This window comes from Canis lupus, chromosome 32 (assembly GCF_011100685.1).
Source record: "Canis lupus familiaris isolate Mischka breed German Shepherd chromosome 32, alternate assembly UU_Cfam_GSD_1.0, whole genome shotgun sequence".
Taxonomy (NCBI): Eukaryota; Metazoa; Chordata; class Mammalia; order Carnivora; family Canidae; genus Canis; species Canis lupus.
The window spans coordinates 15520826-15536448 of NC_049253.1; the positions used below are offsets into that span (position 1 = coordinate 15520826).

Consider the following 15623-nt stretch of genomic DNA (forward strand, 5'->3'; position numbering starts at 1 on the left):
GGCTACTAGTAGCATTTATCACTTCTTCTCACCTCTCAGTGGCTAGAACATAGATACATAGCTTCAGCTAGTTGTAAAGAAGGCTTAAAAAACTCTCTATTTGTACAGCAATGTGACCAGCTGAAACTGAAGAGTTCTATTATAGAAGAGTGTATTCAGATACTTGTGGGCAATTAGTAGTCTCTGCCATGCGTCTCATGCACATGATATTTTCTTTCCTGTTTCATCGTTCTAGAGGCTAACATTGTGTTCTGTAGAATAAGGGAATAATCAGATTGTTTACTATATTATTTTGCCATGTGCACTGATAATATTGTGTTTTGCCTATAAAAGAAAACAAGTTTTCATGAGACTTTCTAAAAGATAAATCTTAAATAAAACATTTTGCCAACTCCTGAGGCAAAAATTAACCAAATACCTAATAAGATTAACTTCAACTTTTGAAGATATCTCACATTTTCAAGTTCCCTAATGTTTAACAATTAGTCTCTAGGGACGCCTGAGTGGCTCAGTGGTTGAGCATCTGCCTTTGGCTCAGGAGCCTGCTTCTCCCTCTGCCTATGTCTCTGCCTCTCTCTCTCTCTCTCTCTCTCTCTCTCTCTCTCTGTGTGTGTGTGTGTGTGTGTGTGTCTCATGAATAAATAAATAAATATTTTTAAAAAAACAGTCTCTAAAAAAAAAAAAAAACAGTCTCTAAAAGCAGTACATATTCTTATGGGTCTTTTTGTTTTTAATTTTGTTTTTTACATTCAGAACTTCACCATCTTTCGGTATTACTGAATTTTTTCATCTTATGTTTTCTTACTTTGAAATTACCAAAGATGAAAGAATGAGATGACTAATAGCTTTAGTAGCTTTCATCTTTACTCAGGGGGAATTTAGTAAATGGGATCATGTCATAGTTAATTAATATCATAAGTCAATATTTGCCTTGTGTTTTAAATTATATTTTCCTGATATTTTTGTAACTCTGCCTTATGCAAATAGGTACATATGAATCATTATGCTTTCCCCCAAGCAAGGGCAGGGAGCATTTTCAGACAATCAAAACTCACTGCAGTATACTTTGAAAGAAGACTAGTGTAACTTTCTTAGCTGAGCAAAAGAATAAGCAATTTGTTATTGCAATGACAAAATAATTTACCTTTTCTCCATGCACTTGTCTTATGTTTACAATGTTACCTTTAAACTTTTATAGGCTGCCATAGGATCTGTGGCTTTGGACACAGCAAGATCACATGGAGAGAGACAGTTAGAAGAATACGGAATGGATGTGTTGACAGTGGCATTTTTGTGCATCATCATCACAGCCCCAATTGGAAGTCTACTCATTGGTTTGCTGGGCCCCAGGCTTCTCCAGAAAGCTGAACATCGAAATAATGGTGAAGAAGTTCACGAAGAGACTTCTATACAAGTTTAGAGGTGAAAAGAGAGAATGTTGAATATATAATGATCAGAAAGCTTCTAGCAGCTACTTTTACCAATTAGCAGAGGCTATGTAATCTAGATGCATATTGTGATATGTAATATTCACACTTTAAATGTAAAAGAACCAAAAGTGTGGCTGTTTCTTTAAGGAGCATTTTTAGCCATTATCCTTCTATGTGGATCGTAATATTCTACATCTCCAACCTGATTTCTTGACCGTTTTTGTTTTTTTTTTCCCCCAAATACATGTCTTCATCATGTATCTTAATTTGTTTAGGGACATATACACTAAAATGTACTACCACAATTTAAAATCAACATGGAAAAGATCAAGTTCAGTGTCCTGTTCTACTAGCCAATAGCTTGTTCTAACTTACTGTTATTGTCATAGTTTCATGATTAATGGTCACCTGACTAGTCATGCCTTGAAATGTTTTTGGCTCCTCTTTTTTCTTTTTAAATACTATAACGCAACCCATCATCAGTTTCTACCCCTACTTCCTGTCCCAGTCAGTCTCTTCTCCATTTCTACCTTTCTTGCTACCTTTCTGTGAATTATCGTAACCGTCCCACCAAAATTTTCAAGTATGCGAAGTGTCTTCATTGGTTCTTCCTCTTGCACATATCTAGATATCAAAAGACCTTACCCTCTCTCTGAGGAGGCAACACAAGAGTCTCCCATTTTAGTAGTTCATCTGAGTTTGCCTTCCCCTAAGGAGTGCCCTGATTCAGCCCTTTCTTACTTGTTTCTTGTGAACCACATCTTTGGGCTCTTCCTCTTGTCTTTGTAAGAGATAGTTAATTTACAAATCTATGCTAGACTTATCAACATAATATTAATTAGGGTAAGGCAAGCTGCTATAATGAAGAAACAAAAAATACAGTACTCAGAATAGAAATTTATTTCCCTCTCATGAAACTGACTGACTGGTTGATGCTAATGGGATTACTTGACTCATGAGTCTGCTCATAGATCCATGTCCTTCTATCTTGAGGCTCTGACATGCAGTAAGCCCTAGTTTAAGATGTAGGTTAAAGGTGAATCTCTCCCATGTCTCCTTTCTAGACTTCAGGAAGTGGAGGGGGCAATCCAAGGCAAGCAATTTATTTTTGAGGAAGTGATATGGAATTTGGCCACATCTCTCCTTTTGCATTCTACTAGTGATGACAACACCCAGCTCTGAGGAAGTCTCAAAGTATTGCCTCCTACTAACCATTTTTTAGTGAGATTCCTAGGAGGAAGGAAAGATCAGATTTGGGAGATAGGAGTACCACTGTATTGAGTGTTACCATCACTTAGTAGCATAATCTTGCATGTTAAGAGGCTTTCTACAGATTGTACCTTAAACCCAAAGAGTGATTTCTGTGGCAAGACACTGTGGCATGCCTGTGAAAAGATAGTAAAGAAAGACTTATGGGATCCCTGGGTGGCTCAGTGGTTCAGTGTTTGCCTCCGGCTCAGGGTGTGATCCTGGAATCCCAGGATCAAGTCCCACATCCGGCTCCCCACAGGGAGCTGCCTGCTTCTCCCTCTGCCTATATCCCTGCCTCTCTCTCCCTCTGGTCTCTCATGAATAAATAAATAAAAATCTTTAAAAAAAGAAAAGACTTCTCTACATAGATCACATTTTATCCCACTTATTCAACAGACCGTCTCTGCTTTTGTGCATCACATTTAAGTTCTTCTTGACACTAAGGCGACTCCTGCGCAGTTGCTAGAATAATCATGTTTGAATATAGTACACAGCTTTTCTCATGGTGTATGTATACCTGAAGCATTTATTACTCATATCTCATCTAAACTCTTTAATCTAGATTCCAAAGTTCAGTCTAATTTTGAAGTAAACATTAAATATATGTGTTAAATGAATCGATTCTAAATATTCTGATCCTACTAAGCTGATCTGTATGAAGCCTGTCCATTCCTCTCTTGACCTTAGACTACCTTCCAGACCCTTTCTCCATGACTTTCACCTCTGTTCAAAACCAGCTTAATTTTTATTAAGCTAACATAATATGAAGCTATAACAGCTTAATTTTTACATTAACTTGACTTTAGTTATGCTTTGGTACTGCGCTTTCTTCTAGTTTATGCTCTTTATTTTTTTCCCTTTTTAAAAAAATGTAAATTCAATTTGTCAACATATAGTATAACACTCAGTGCTCATTGCATCGAATGCCCTCCTTATAGTATATGCTCTTTATTTGGATTGGGTTAATTTATACCAAAAATCAGATGGATATTTCAAACTAAACTTAATTGGTTAGGTACACCTTGGTGGTAGCGACATAAACCTAATGCTCATCTGGTCCTCTCCTTTTATAGGCTTTAAAACCAGATTCATTCAACAAATACTTAGTGAAAGCTTAGGAATACCTAGGCTCATCCTCAGAACTGTTACTGTTTCTGTCCTTAAGGATCTGACAGTCTGATAGAGGAGACAATTAAATAAGACATTTCAAAACAGTATAATTAAGTTCTATGATGCAGGAAATACGGGAGTGTTAGGGGGCTCATAACAGGAATACCCACCCAATCCAGGGGTGGTGCAGTTTAGGTACGGTTTCCAGAGAAAGTAGAGTCTTGGCTAGGATGTGAGGGATGAAGACTGAGACAGAAAAACCCATGCAACACAGAAGGGTGCTGCATTTAATGCTAGGTCCCACATTTTCTAGTAGTTTTTGTCAAAGAAACAGGCTTTGAATGCTTGTTAACTTATACAAAATACAGTTAATATAGGTAAATGAGAATGTTGTTATAAGTATTCAAGAACCCAAAGAAGAATGAGAAGTGGAAATTCAGTGTAGAAGTGGTGGAAGAGGCCATTCAGCTGCTGCCAATAGCCTGTTTCATTGTGGAGAGTATGCAGCAAGTTCTGTTCTCCCTTTCCTCGGTAGGTGGCCACCATCTAAATCTCTGTAACTGTCCCATATGGGCCTGTGCAGAGCTCACCATTGAAGTCTCTGGTTTATCACCACATTGTGAGCCACAGCTGTTGACTTGGTTGACGAACTCAGAGTTAGCATGATACAGTGTTGACTCAAGCCAACCAAACTTCCCCAACTCAACCATAGATAGGAACAATTACTCCAACCTCTGAGTCTCTGAAAAAGGGATGTATGTACTCCATACATACTTCTGTCAAAGCACTTACAGCCCTTTTTCAATTTGTTTATATGCTTGTTTCCTATGAAGTCAGCTCCTTAGGGGTGAGAGCCTTGTCTTGGTAATCTTTGTCCTCAGTACTTTGCACGGGGCATGAAACACAATAGGCATTTAATAAACATGTATTGACTGAATCACTGAGGGGATCCTCTTCCAGTACAGAAAACTACTTGCCGGGCAGACCCGGTGGCGCAGCGGTTTAGCGCCTCTTGCAGCCCGGGGTGTGATCCTGGAGACCCGGGATCAAGTCCCGCGTCAGGCTCCCTGCGTGGAGCCTGCTTCTCCCTCTGCCTGTGTCTCTGCCTCTCTCTCTCTCTGTGTGTCTCTATGAAAAAATAAAATCTTTAAAAAAAAAGAAAAGAAAAGAAAACTACTTGCCATATAACAGTTAAGATCTTAGTCTACTTGCTCTGTCTTAGTCTGCTTGGGCAGCTCTAACAAAGTACCATAAACTAAGTGACTTAAACACAAACATTTATTTCTCATAGTTCTGAAGGATGGAAGGCCAACATGAGGGTATTAGCATAATCAGGTTCTGATAAGGGCTCTCTTCCTAGTTTGCTTTGGCCTCCTTCTTGTTATGTCCTCACATAGTAGGGAAAGAGATGAGAATGGGGTCCAGGGTAGTGGTGGGGTGTATGTAAATGCTCTGGTATCTTTTCTTACAAAGACACTAATCCCATCATGAGGGCCTCACCCTCATGACCTCATCTAAACCTAATTAACTCCAAAGGCCCCATCTCCACATAAGATCACATTGGGGATTAAGGCTTCAACATATGAATTTGGGGGAAAACAGTTCACAGCAAGAATGTGACACTACTAAGGACACTGCTAAAAAAAAAAAAAATCACTATAAGCACTTGTTCTACAGTGTCCTTTTTTTCCTATGGTCAGTGCCATCCATCTCTCCCTGTGAGGATTTTATTTTATCTTATTTTATTTTATTCTGGCAAGCTGATGAGATTTCAGCTCTAAGTTATTTTCACATTCCAATATTTTTTTCTCTGGTATTTACTCCAAATAACCTTGTTTGGACTCGGGTGTCCTTAAAGTTTCCTCAGCCACACATTTGCAAATGATCTCATCCTTTCCATTCTTTAAAAATAGTATTATTTTTTCCTGATTGCAAAAAGAAGACATTTTCATTGCAGAAAATTTAGAACACAGAAAAGTACAAGGAACAAAACTGAAACTTCTCTTAATGTAAACAACCATTTTATTTTGGTTCTTTTATATTTTGCTCTTGCAGTTTTAGGGGATGTCTTATTTTCAGAAAGATACATCATCCACTGAATTAGGTGAAAGGCAACATAAATACTTTGTATTTGACTTCTGTGAAATATACATATTGAAGTACTTTTGTTGTATATAAAGAATACTGAGCCTTCCAAATAATCATTCATTCACCTGGTAATAAAACAGACAAATCCTTGCCTTCATGGAGCTTATGTTTTAAAATCCATTTAGTCACTCACTCAAAATGCACTTATAATATGCTTACTGTGTGCCAGCCATTATGCTAAATGCTGAGGAATACAGTGATAACCAAGATGTGTGAGGGCTCTGTTTAATGGAATTTGAATTCTAGTGGGAAACTGAGACTGTGAAGAAAACAGATATGAATGAAATATGATACTCGCCTTCAAGAGTCTTAAATGGAAACAAGGTATTTACAAACAGCTGTAATCCAAATGAATGATTCAAAAGTGTTCTAAGTGAGCAAAATTTCCTGAAGGAGGCAAAACTTGAATTGGACCTTCAATTTGAATTGATGGATTAATATTAGAGAGTAAGGTGAAAAAGGAAACAACTAGATCGAGGGCGGGCATATTAGAAAAGTTTGAAATAGAAAAGCCTGGAATATAGTAAATAATTGGCACTTAAGGATGATGAAGAGAATTAGTGACAGGACTGGAAAAGAAAATTGGCAGTTAAATTGTACCAAGTAGATCATTGACCACATTTCTATTTTTATTACTAGCAATAGCAATTTATTGCTTCCCAAAGTACAGAATCATTTATATAGAGGATTTTTTAAGCTATTTCATCATGTCAAACTTAGTGAAAAATGCTGTCATTAATAAGGTTCTCATTCGTCAAAAGTGTTTTGCTTTCAGTTAAATGGTTGCAAATATAATCAACTTAATAATTTTTAAGTTACTATTGAGTTTTTATAAGAAACGACATTGATGTTTTTTAAACCCTTATTAAATTTTCATCACTGTTATCTTTAAATAAAGGACATTTTTGAAATGTTTCAGAATGTTCTATTTCTGTATGAATAATTTATGTGGTTCTTTGTAACAGGTGAGAATTGTTTTGCACTATTTTAGGAGCAAGTAATACAGGTTTTAGTTGATGAACACAAATTAAATCTGCCTTGAGCCTTCTGTTCTGATGAGAATTCCAAAACACCACTTGTTGATGTGCCCTAAAGCACTAAACTATCCAGTCGTTTCTTGCATCTGGAGCACAGAGCAGTGTGCTGGAGGCCATCAGACTCCTCTCAAAAGCCTTCCTTCCCAGTTCTACCATTTGTACTGACACCAGTACCCTGCTTTTCCCTTCCCTACCATGAGAACAAAGCATTTCCCTAACTCTATAATCACAAAAAATCTTGTCTACTCTCCTAAAACAAGGAAGAAAATGACTTCCAATCCTTGTTGAGATGCCTATGCCATGCTGAAGATGAAGGAGAATTTTTGTATTTGATCACCCAAGAAAGAGTTGTAACTTAAGTCAGATTTTAAAGGACAAATAAGAAAAGGGGAAGGAGAACGCCTAAAAAAAAAAAAAAAAGATTTTATTTATCTATTCATGAGAGACACAGAGAAGAGAGAGAAACCGAGACATAGGCAGAAGGAGAAGCAGACTCCTGGTAGGGAGCCTGATGCAGGACTCAACCCCAGGATCACACCCTGAGCCAAAGGCAGAGGCTCAACCATGGAGCCACCCAGGAGCCCCAAGAACACTTTTGATAGAATAACTTTAGGGGCTCCTGGGAGGCTCAATCCATTATATGACCTGCTCTTGATTTCAGTTGAGGTCATGATCTCAAGGTCATGGGAATCAAGCTCCTCCTAGGGCTCCTGCTGGGCCTGGAGCCTGCTTGGGATTCTCTCTCCCTCTCCCTCTGGCACACTTCCATTCCCTCTCACATGTGTTCTCTCTCTCTCTCTCCCCCCCACCCCCCCAAAAAAAGGAAAAAGAAGAAGTACTTTAAAAAAAAATAAGGTAGGCAAAAAAGGGATAGAGTGTGGGGAGTTGAAGTTTGGAGTATCGGGAGCAAAGTTAGAAAAAAGCTGTTTTTCTAAACAGTTTGGACTCTCTCCAATAACTGGTTTTCCTCTTTTAGGACACTTGGAGATTCCATTAAAGGAGGTTTAGGACTAAGAACCCAAAGCTTCTAGGAGCCCCCACCCTCAACTGGAGTAGTTCTGCTTTCATTTAATATGAAGGTCTCTCCACATAAGATTTCATGTGGAGGAAAGAAAAAGGGGAGAGGGGTTATGCTAACCTGTTTTATACTAACAGGACAGTGAGTATTTGCTTTGTACAAGCCCTGTTCCAGACACTTGTATCAATTAATTTTTCTCACACCACCACCAACCACATCCTTTGCAAAAGAGAAAACTGAAGCCCAGAGAGCCTATTATGTATTTGTCTGTCGTTCCATATCTATAAAGTGGCAGTGCTGAAATTTGAGCCCAGACAGTCTTAATTAACCCCAGGGACTATTCTCTTTTACAATTGCACTATATTTAAGCTGACTTATGGGGAAACATGATGCAAGTTGTGACAAGTCACTTCTGGCACGTGCAGCCCCTGGCGGTGCTTTTTGGCTGAAGGGCCCTGTGATGTCAACCCTGTCCCTGGACTTTGACAACCCAACAGGTCAATGTTCACAAAAGACGTGAAAAGGAAAGGGTCGAACAGACGGAAAGCACACCAGTCGGTCCCGGGGAACCCCCAAACCCTCACCTCCGCAGGCCAGAGCGCCCCCCAGGGCACTGACAGGCGCTGGCGCCACTAGCCCCGCCCCCGCCGCCAGGCCCCGCCCCCGCTGTCGGCCCCGCCCACGCTGTCAGCCCCGCCCACGCCGTCGGCCCCGCCCAGCCCCGCCCACGCCGTCAGCCCCGCCCACGCCGTCGGCCCCGCCCACGCCGTCGGCCCCGCCCACGCTGTCAGCCCCGCCCAGGCCCCCCGCCCCGCCGCCCTGACCGGATCCTGGTCCCCGCCGCTGTCCTCCACGCGGCGCGGCGCGTGGTCCACGCGGCGGTTGCTGGACGGCAGGGCCACTCCCGGGGGAGCGAGGGATGCTGAAGGAATTGTAGGTACGGTCCATTTTTCTCAACTTTCTCCCTTTCCAGGCCCTTGGGCAGTCCTGGCCCCTCGCCTCGCGCAGTCCTTCCCTCTCTGCAGGCTCAAGGAACCCCTTTCCTCCTGCTTCGGAGCGTACAGGGGCTCCTTTGCCAGAGGCTGGGGAAACAGCCGCACACCTTCTTCTCTCCTCCCCCTGACTCGTTTCTTTACTTCCTCATCCCACATCTCTTCTTTATTTTTCCTTTATTTTCCTTCCTCCTCTGTTTTTCTCACTTTACAGGTAACTCGCAAGTAAGAAAAAAAGAGGTCGGTCACTCAAGACTGACCGCAAAATTAATTTTATTAAAAGCACACCGTTGTACACATCGTGAATATCTGCACATGAACCTTCACATGCTCCTGGGACTGGAGGTGTGTTCCAGGACTAGTTGCTTATCCCGGGAAGGCTTTCCTCCCTAACCTGCCCACCTCTCAGGTCCTTCGTCCCCGGATGATTTCTGTTAGCTTTATCACAAAGGAAAAGCCTTTTCGATCAGTGCTTTTGAAGGATTAAGGACGGTTATTGCACAGGTACCATGTGTCCAGTACATCATTCAGGAGTCATAAGAGCTCTGCAGGCCCATATCAGGTCCCTGACACCCCTCTCTGTGTGCCTTAGGGCCTATGAAAAATTAGATGGTATGATAGAAAGGAGCAATTGACCTGAGTACTCCCTAATTTTCCTTAAGGGTAAATAGAATGATTACTTGTGCAACAACACTGTGAAAAATTAACACTTGTTTCTATCACAGCTAAAGAATTAATGACCCCAAATGGTGTAGTCACTATGTGCCTGTGAAAAGGGCATTCGTATTTATTGCCTTCTGTGAGTAACAAAATTTATATAGCGGTTTTTATCAGTTGGCTGTCTCTTGCCATGAGCTCCTGCCCATTACCAGACAAAAGGAAAGAGGCAAGCGCATTAACAGTACTATATAAATGACATGTATATGCTTCATCTCATTTTGAACATTATTTTCATACTCATCCTGTTTATACACTTATGTGAGTTGGAGTTGGTTAGCAAAGCTCCATTTTACTGAGGAGAGAACTAGACATAAATTAAACAGTACCTGGAACTGTATATAATATGTATATTAGTATATGCATTCAGTAAAGATCTGTTGAAGGGATGAATGGATGAGATCCTCAAGGAGCCATGCCTTCTTCGCCTTTGTATTGCCTGGATACAGAGCTAAGTTTAGTACTAGTAAATTTGCAAATGTGAGAGAGGTTGAGTGACTCAGGAACAGACATCCAATAATGATCTTTAAGGAATTTACTGTCTTGCCTTTATTCTGAATACAGTGGTAAGAAACAATGGCAAGATTCCTGTTCTCATGGAACTTAAAATTTAGTGAAAGAAGATATGAACAGGGAAATTTTGAATAATGTTAAGTGTAGTGAAGAAGTAAGCAGTATGACGTAAGAGAGATACTGGGGAAGAAGTTGCTTTAGATTGATTGGTTAAGGAAGGGCCCTCTGAAGAGCTAACATTTGTGCTGAGACCTCAGTGATTTTAAAAAGCCAACCATAGAAATACTTAGGATCAGAGTATTGTAGTTAAAGGAAACTCCAATTGCAAAAATCCTACAGTAGGAAAGAACTTGGCTTTTTCAAGAAACACCATAAAGACTGCTATAGCTGGAATATGGATAAAGTGGTATAATATGACCTTGAAGAGATAGGTAGGGGCCAAATCATATAGGGCTTTGAACAAGTCATGGAGGAATTCATTTAAAATGTGATGGTAAACCAGCAGGGAGTTCTTCTGGAAAAGAGTAATATAATCTGATTGATTTGCCCTGAAAAAAAAGATGTGTTCGGCCTATTATGTGGTTAATGGATCATAGGGATTGGGGAACAAGATTAGTAGCAGAAGACAATTGTGATCCAGGAAGGAATGACAATAGTTTGGGCTAAAGTGGTATAAAACTGGATAGATATGAGATTTTTTGGAGGCAGAACCTACAAACTTGATGTTACGAATATAGGGGTGAGAAAGAAGAGAAGCCCCTAGGTTTTTCTCTTGAATTTGAGTGAATGATTGTGCTATTTACCAAATGAAAAAGACTAAAAAAGAAAATGTGCATGCATATGTATTGGGGGGGGAGTGCTAAGTTCTGTGTAAGGAACCAAATATACAAAGTTGAGAATTATCAGCATGTAGAAAAAACTACTTGGAGAAAATGTATTTATAGAGTGCATTCCAGTGATTAGAGAGAAAGCAGAGGAAAAGAAGCAAGCAAAGGAGTTGGAAAAGGAGTAGCCAGTGAGGTAGGAAGAAAACTGAAAGAGTGTGGTGACTTAAAAGCCAAGACAACAAAGCACAGCCAGTACTACTGAAACATGCTGAAATGTCAAATAAAATAAAGAGATCTGACCATTGGATTTTGGCAACATATAGTAGTTATGTGCCTTGACAAGCACAATGAGGAGAAAATGTAAGAAGAAATAGACATAGCACTATAGATATCTCAAAATATTTCATGAAGAAGAGCTGAAAAATGTTGGTAATAGAGGAATATGTGGGGTCAAAGTAGAATTCTCAAAGATGGAAATACTGAAGTGTATGTCTAGGTTAATGAGAATTATCCAGTAGAGAAGAGAAAAAGGTATAGTATGAGAGAATGTGTATATTTTAGGAGTCAAGTCTTTTAGAAAACAAAAGGGAATGGAATCCAGGTAATAGGTAGAAGTGTTGGCTCAAGAACATGAACATAAAATTTATAGTAATGAAAGACAGTGGTATAGATGCAGATAGATGAATAGATTCAGTGATTTCAGGAGAGAGTTTCTGCCTGAGACTGATTCTCTTTTTCTCAATAAACTAGAAGGTCTGAGGCAAGATCAGTAAGGAGAGAGAAGAAGAATGTTTGGTTGGGTAGGAGGCTTAAGGAGTGAAAAGGCATAAAACAGTCATTTTAGAGGGCAGAAGGCTGTCATACTTGTCTTAATCTGTTTAGGCTGCTATAGCAAAACAGGATAGGAGGAGAGAGGAAAAAATAAAACCAGATGAAATCAGAGAGAGAGACAAACCATAAGAGACCCTTAACCGTAGGAAACAAACTGAAGATTGCTGGAGGGGAGGAGGATGGGGGGATTGGGTAACTGGGTGATGGACATGAAGGAGGGCATGTGATGCCGTGAGCACTGGGTGTTCTATAAGACTGATGAATCACGACCTCTACCTCTGAAACCAGTAATACATTATATGTTAATAATTGGATTTTAAAAATTTATATACAATAAAATGAAAATAATTTTTATTTTTAAAAAATATTTATTTATTTTTTAAAAATATTTTATTTATTTATTAGAGACAGAGAGAGAGAGAAGCAAAGACACAGGCAGAGGGAGAAGCAGGCTCCATGCAGGGAGCCCGATGTGGGACTCGATCCTGGGTCTCCAGGATCGCGCCCTGGGCTGAAGGCTGCGCCAAACCGCTAAGCCACCAGGGCTGCCTGAAAATAATTTTTTAAAATAGGCTGCTATAATAGTTTATAAACAATTTTATTTCTCATAGTTCTAGAGGCTGTGAAGTCCAAGGTCAAGAGAAAATAAAGCATAGCACAAAATGTAAAAGGCTACCTCAATGCTGTCTATTATTATCATTATATATTATTTTTATTATTAGAATAAATACAGATCAGGTCTCCCTGTTATGATCATCTCACCCCTCCAGCAACAGGATTTTCAAATTTCGTCCTTTATCTCCACTTTACCATTTAAGAGATAGGGTTTTGCAATTTAATAAACAAATATTGATGGAAGTGGTTTAAAAAAACCAACAAGGAAAACAAACCAAAAAATTTAACAAGCAAATATTAAAGGGATAAGAGATGGCAGATTCAGTGACTGGTGAGAGCCCTATTCCTGGCTCCAAGATGGCCAAAAGGGATTAGAGAGCTCTCAGGAACTCATATTAAGGTCACTAACCCCATTCATGAGGGCTTTGGCCTCCTGACCTAATTATAAACCAGAGACCCCCACCTCCTAAAACTATCACATTAGGGGTTAGTATTTCAACATACTCATTTTGAGGGGACATAAATATTCAGTCGATAGCAATATTAGAGAAGTATAGTAGCATAGCTGGGCAGGATCAAGTGCCTGTTTGAGATTTGTGGCCTTGTGAGTGGGTGTTGAGATAAGGTGGCAGGAAAGATCATCGGAGCCAATGAGCCATAAGACCAGACTGTTGGGAGGGTTGGCTACCTGTTTACTAGTTATTACTGGTAAATTTGTGGCTGAGTGAGTTCTTAAACCCAGATAGCCTGGCTTCCCAGCTCAATAGGTTACCATTTTACTAAGAAAGGGGTCACAGCAGTACTCTTTTGTGCCACCTACCCTTCCAGTTGATATTAAAAAAAAAAAAAAAAAAAAAGTGGCTTGATTTTTTTTGATCCATATATCCAAATTCTAGATTTTCATAGACTGCTGCTTTTGTCTCTCTTATCCCTTTAATATTTGCTTGTTAAATTTTTTGGTTTGTTTTCCTTGTGGGTTTTTTTTAACCACTTCCATCAATATGTGTTTATTAAATTGCAAAACCCTATCTCTTAAATGGTAAAGTGGAGATAAAGGACGAAACTTGAAAATCCTGTTGCTGGTAGAAGTGGGATGATCATAATAGGGAGACCTGATCTGTATTTATTCTAATAATAAAAATAATATATAATAATAATAATAGACAGCGTTGGGGTAGCCTTTTACATTTTGTGCTATGCTTTATTTTCTCTCTCTCATTTAATTTTATAACTACCTTTTTCAGATGAGGAAACTGAGGCTCGGAGAGGTTAAGGGTCTTGACCAAGGACACATACCTAGTAAATGGCAGAATTATTAACCACAGTGTTCTGACAATAGGTCCCATATTTTTTACTGTAGTAGTTTGCCTCTTTGCTTTTTACACTCAATTATATCCAAAGTGATATCAAAGAAAAACTGCTAGATAGAAAGTAATGGCTGGCTAGAGGCTTTTACAATTCAAAAACTTTTTTTTATATGTTTAAAACTCAACAGTTAATGGGATTAGATAATTACCAACCAACTATGTTAGGTAATTCAAAGAACTCAGAAATGATTATGAAATCAGCACTGATTTAATCTAGTAGGGAAGTGAATGGAAATGCAAGTCACTAATAGCATTTCTTGGGCCCTCTCCCACATACTGTATGTGCTTCCACAGTACCCTGTATCAAGTAAACCTATGTATAAAGGAGAATGAATACAGTACCAGTTATATAGTGGGCTATTGCTGAATATTTGTCAAATAATAGAACGATGTTAGTTAAAAGCGATTGTAATAGCAGGATGAATGCTGTGATAAGGGATGGACGCTATTAAAAGATGCATCCTGTAGAGAACTTCTAAAGGAAGGGCCTCAAACTGTTATAGAGTTAGTTGTGCAAAAAACAGGGGTTTAGGATTGGAAGACAGCCCACAGAATGTATAAAGTCTCAGAGATATGAAGCTTGGCAAGTTTAAATAACTAAAATATAGTTTAGTTGAAGTTTAAAAAGCCAAGTTAAAAATTAGATAAGCAAAAAAAAAAAATTAGATAAGCAGGGAAGGGGTTAGCCTTTATTAAAGTGAGTTCCATAAACTGGGATTAAGGAGTTTGATCATTTTTCTTCTGTGAGAAGCCACTGACGAATATTAGGCAGGAAGTTGCCATAATCATGCTACATTTTAGATTCTGCTGCATTGTGGAGATTACAAGGCGAGGACCAAGACTGGAGGTAGGAAGAACAGTTGGAAGGCCATTAGAGAGCTTATGGGGAAAGGTGCTTATGGCCTGGACTGGAGCAGTGGCAATTTATAATGAGAGAAGGGAACAAAATTTTCAATTATTTAGTAGCTTGTATTAACATGATTTAGTAACTCACTGGATATCAGCAGGAAAGGAGAAGGAATGACTCCTCAGTTTCTAATTTTAGCAACTGGTATATAGTGGCTTCATTCTCTGAGATAGGAAATTCTCTGAAGAAGGAATAGATTTAGTGGGGGAAGGTCTTGATTCCAGTTGTGCATATATTGAGTTTAAGATGCTTGTAAAGAGAATGAAGTAGAGATATCCAATAAGTACTTAAATACACTACTTAAAAATCTCAACAGAGCTTCCTAGGCCAGATTCATCAGCATATTGGTCATAATTGAAGCCATGAGAATATAATAAATTTCTTAAGAAATATATGTAGAGTAAGAAGGAAGGGGGCATAGGGAAGAATGCCGAGGAACCCCAACATTCGAAGGATGGATAGAGGAAAAGAAGACCAAGAAAAGACAACCAGAGAGATAGAATGAAGGTACGCCAAGTGATAAAGTGATGTGAGAATTCAAAAAGGGAAGACGACTTCTACTTTTGTGCTGTGACTTGCAGGAAGTTCTATTGGAATGTCCCTTAAGCAATAGATTTCATTTACAAAGAAAAGATGCAGTGGTAAAGTATTACAAGCAATGAAAATAAAAATGCATGGGAGAACAATTAACAGTTTAACATAACTGAAATGTAGAGTCAAGAGAACTAGAGAGAAAGCCATGATAGTTTGATGCCATATCGTGGAAAACCATGGATTCTGGGTAAGTTGTTGGTAACTTTATTATTTGGTGAGAAAAACCATTGTGATTGGGGCTAAGGGAAATACAGGGATATAAAACA

General features: G+C 39.2%; 2 protein-coding genes across 12 annotated transcripts in view; both read left to right on the forward strand.

Annotated features, from left to right (window-relative positions):
* SLC9B2 (solute carrier family 9 member B2) overlaps nt 1-6857 on the forward strand; it is a 65441-nt gene extending 58584 nt beyond the window's left edge. For all 4 annotated transcript variants that reach the window (XM_038582000.1, XM_038581999.1, XM_038582002.1 and 1 more), the window contains one exon: nt 1199-6857. In XM_038582000.1, the coding sequence (XP_038437928.1) occupies nt 1199-1420 (222 nt within the window). In that variant the 3' untranslated portion in view covers nt 1421-6857. The remainder of the gene's footprint in view (nt 1-1198) is intronic.
* Nucleotides 6858-8804: 1947 nt separating this feature from the next.
* Nucleotides 8805-15623, forward strand: part of SLC9B1 (solute carrier family 9 member B1) — a 59806-nt gene continuing 52987 nt past the window's right edge. Inside the window, exons 1-2 of one of the 8 annotated variants that reach the window (XM_038582006.1) lie at nt 8812-8931; nt 9201-9331. The gene's annotated coding sequence lies outside the window, so the exon portion shown is untranslated. Of the gene's footprint in view, nt 8932-9200; nt 9332-15623 lie in introns of all 8 variants that reach the window. The other 7 variants (XM_038582005.1, XM_038582010.1, XM_038582004.1 and 4 more) reach the window with 7 other exon arrangements.